The 1,748-nt window shown below is 31.3% G+C and overlaps 1 protein-coding gene across 1 annotated transcript; it reads left to right on the forward strand.

Moving 5' to 3' along the window:
* On the forward strand, nucleotides 1-1,748 carry LOC104761332 (transcription factor TRY). Its single transcript, XM_010484406.3, has 3 exons — nucleotides 1-453; nucleotides 857-944; nucleotides 1,351-1,748. Exons 1-3 carry the CDS (start codon nucleotides 387-389, stop codon nucleotides 1,523-1,525), a joined length of 330 nt encoding a protein of 109 aa, XP_010482708.1. The 5' UTR covers nucleotides 1-386; the 3' UTR covers nucleotides 1,526-1,748.

The following is a 1,748-nucleotide window of genomic DNA, read 5'->3' on the forward strand; positions in this document are numbered from 1 at the left end:
AGGTTTACAAAAATTGAATAATGGAAAAAAATAATTTGTTAGTATCTATCTATGAATGAGAACAAAGTTAGCCTTCAAAATACTTTCAAATCCCAATAAAAAGGCCTTCATCACCATGTGTATATGAGAGTGTCAACGACAAGTCTACACAAAGGCTAAGAGGTCAACAAGACCACACAACACTTCTTACTATTAGTTTGCGAAGGCTGTTCGTTGGAGATTTCCTTCTCTCTCCTCATCTCTTCTTCTTCTTCTTCTTCTTCTTCTTCTTCTCCGCTCTATAAACTCTCATCTTTCACATCTTTATTTCCTTACATTCTTCAAACCCAAAAATTTCATCACATTATATTTCTCTCAATTTTTTTTCTTCTTAACCTCAATTATTAATGGATAACACTACTGACCGCCGTCGTCGTCGTAAGCAACACAAAATCCCCTTCCATGATTCTGAAGGTCCCTTCCTATTCTCTATATACTTTCTACATCCAATTTTACTATGTTTACATATCTTTTCATGTGTAGAAGAAAGCAAGAAAGGTGGATGCTTCTATAACTTTAGTCTTATCCATTATCAAAAACAAAACAAAAATGCTTTTTCCCACCTTGAAATTTATTAGTTCCAAGGATCCGAATAAATATTTATTTGAGATTATACTTGTATAGAAAACGAGGGGTACGTTCACTTCTAAATTAGTAACACCTCGTGCTAACTTTAAAAAAAAACTTATCAAGATAAGTTTCTAGTTGTAACATAATTTTTTATTGTTTAAAAGAATATATTTGTCTCTTCTCAGTTATATTGTATATTTAATATAAGTTTGTGAGTTTAATTGGTTGAATCTATAACTACGTTCAGAAGTAAGCAGTATCGAGTGGGAGTTTATCAATATGACTGCACAAGAAGAAGATCTCATCTTCCGAATGTACAGACTTGTCGGTGATAGGTAACAATTTCTTCTTCTTCTATCAATAATCTCGGCCTAAATTTAAAATTATATTTTTAGGCATTTCTAAACAATTTAATTAATAATATGCAAGTATTAACAATTTTACATATATGTACAGTGTACCATGTTGTAGAAGGGAGCACATGGCTTCCACTAATTTTTTGTCTAAAAAAGAAAGCACATTTAGTTAAAGCTATCACGTTCATTAAATAACATACGTACACACACACATATGTAGAGATAGACGTAAGTACCTAATTTACTTTTCTTACCTGTGTATAAATGCTTGGCTGGCTCAAATATAGAAATTTGAACTGACAAACCATACAATATATTGGAAAGAAAATATAAATGCTAATGTTTTTTGGATAAAAATATAATTTTAGTTTTTTTTGTGAATTAGGTGGGATTTAATAGCAGGAAGAATTCCAGGAAGACAGCCAGAGGAGATAGAGAGATATTGGATAATGAGAAACAGTGAAGGCTTTGCTGAGAAACGACGCCAACTTCACTCATCTTCTTCCCACAAACATACCAAACCTCTGCGTCCTCGTTTTTCTATTTATCCATCTAATTAGAGAATTTTAAATTTTATTTTGTTTTTATTAAGCCCCACCACCACCCAAACGAGAAAATGAAACCTAAAAAAAATAAATAATAGATGTATAGTAGTGGTTCTTGTTAGTTTGAAGGATTAGCATCTATTGTTTTCTTTTTGTTTGTGTTTTTTTTTTCTTTTAAAAATTATAATGTAGGTTTCAATTGGTATTCAGCTTTAATCCGTCCGGTTAAGTTTCTATA

This window comes from Camelina sativa, chromosome 18 (assembly GCF_030686135.1).
Source record: "Camelina sativa cultivar CO46 ecotype springtype chromosome 18, ASM3068613v1".
Taxonomy (NCBI): Eukaryota; Viridiplantae; Streptophyta; class Magnoliopsida; order Brassicales; family Brassicaceae; genus Camelina; species Camelina sativa.

Coding starts and splice junctions, on each gene's coding strand:
- LOC104761332 (XM_010484406.3), top strand. CDS start 387: ATGGATAACACTACTGACCGCCGTCGTCGTCGTAAGCAACACAAAATC. Junction 454..856: donor CCCCTTCCATGATTCTGAAG/GTCCCTTCCTAT, acceptor AACTACGTTCAG/AAGTAAGCAGTATCGAGTGG. Junction 945..1,350: donor TACAGACTTGTCGGTGATAG/GTAACAATTTCT, acceptor TTTGTGAATTAG/GTGGGATTTAATAGCAGGAA.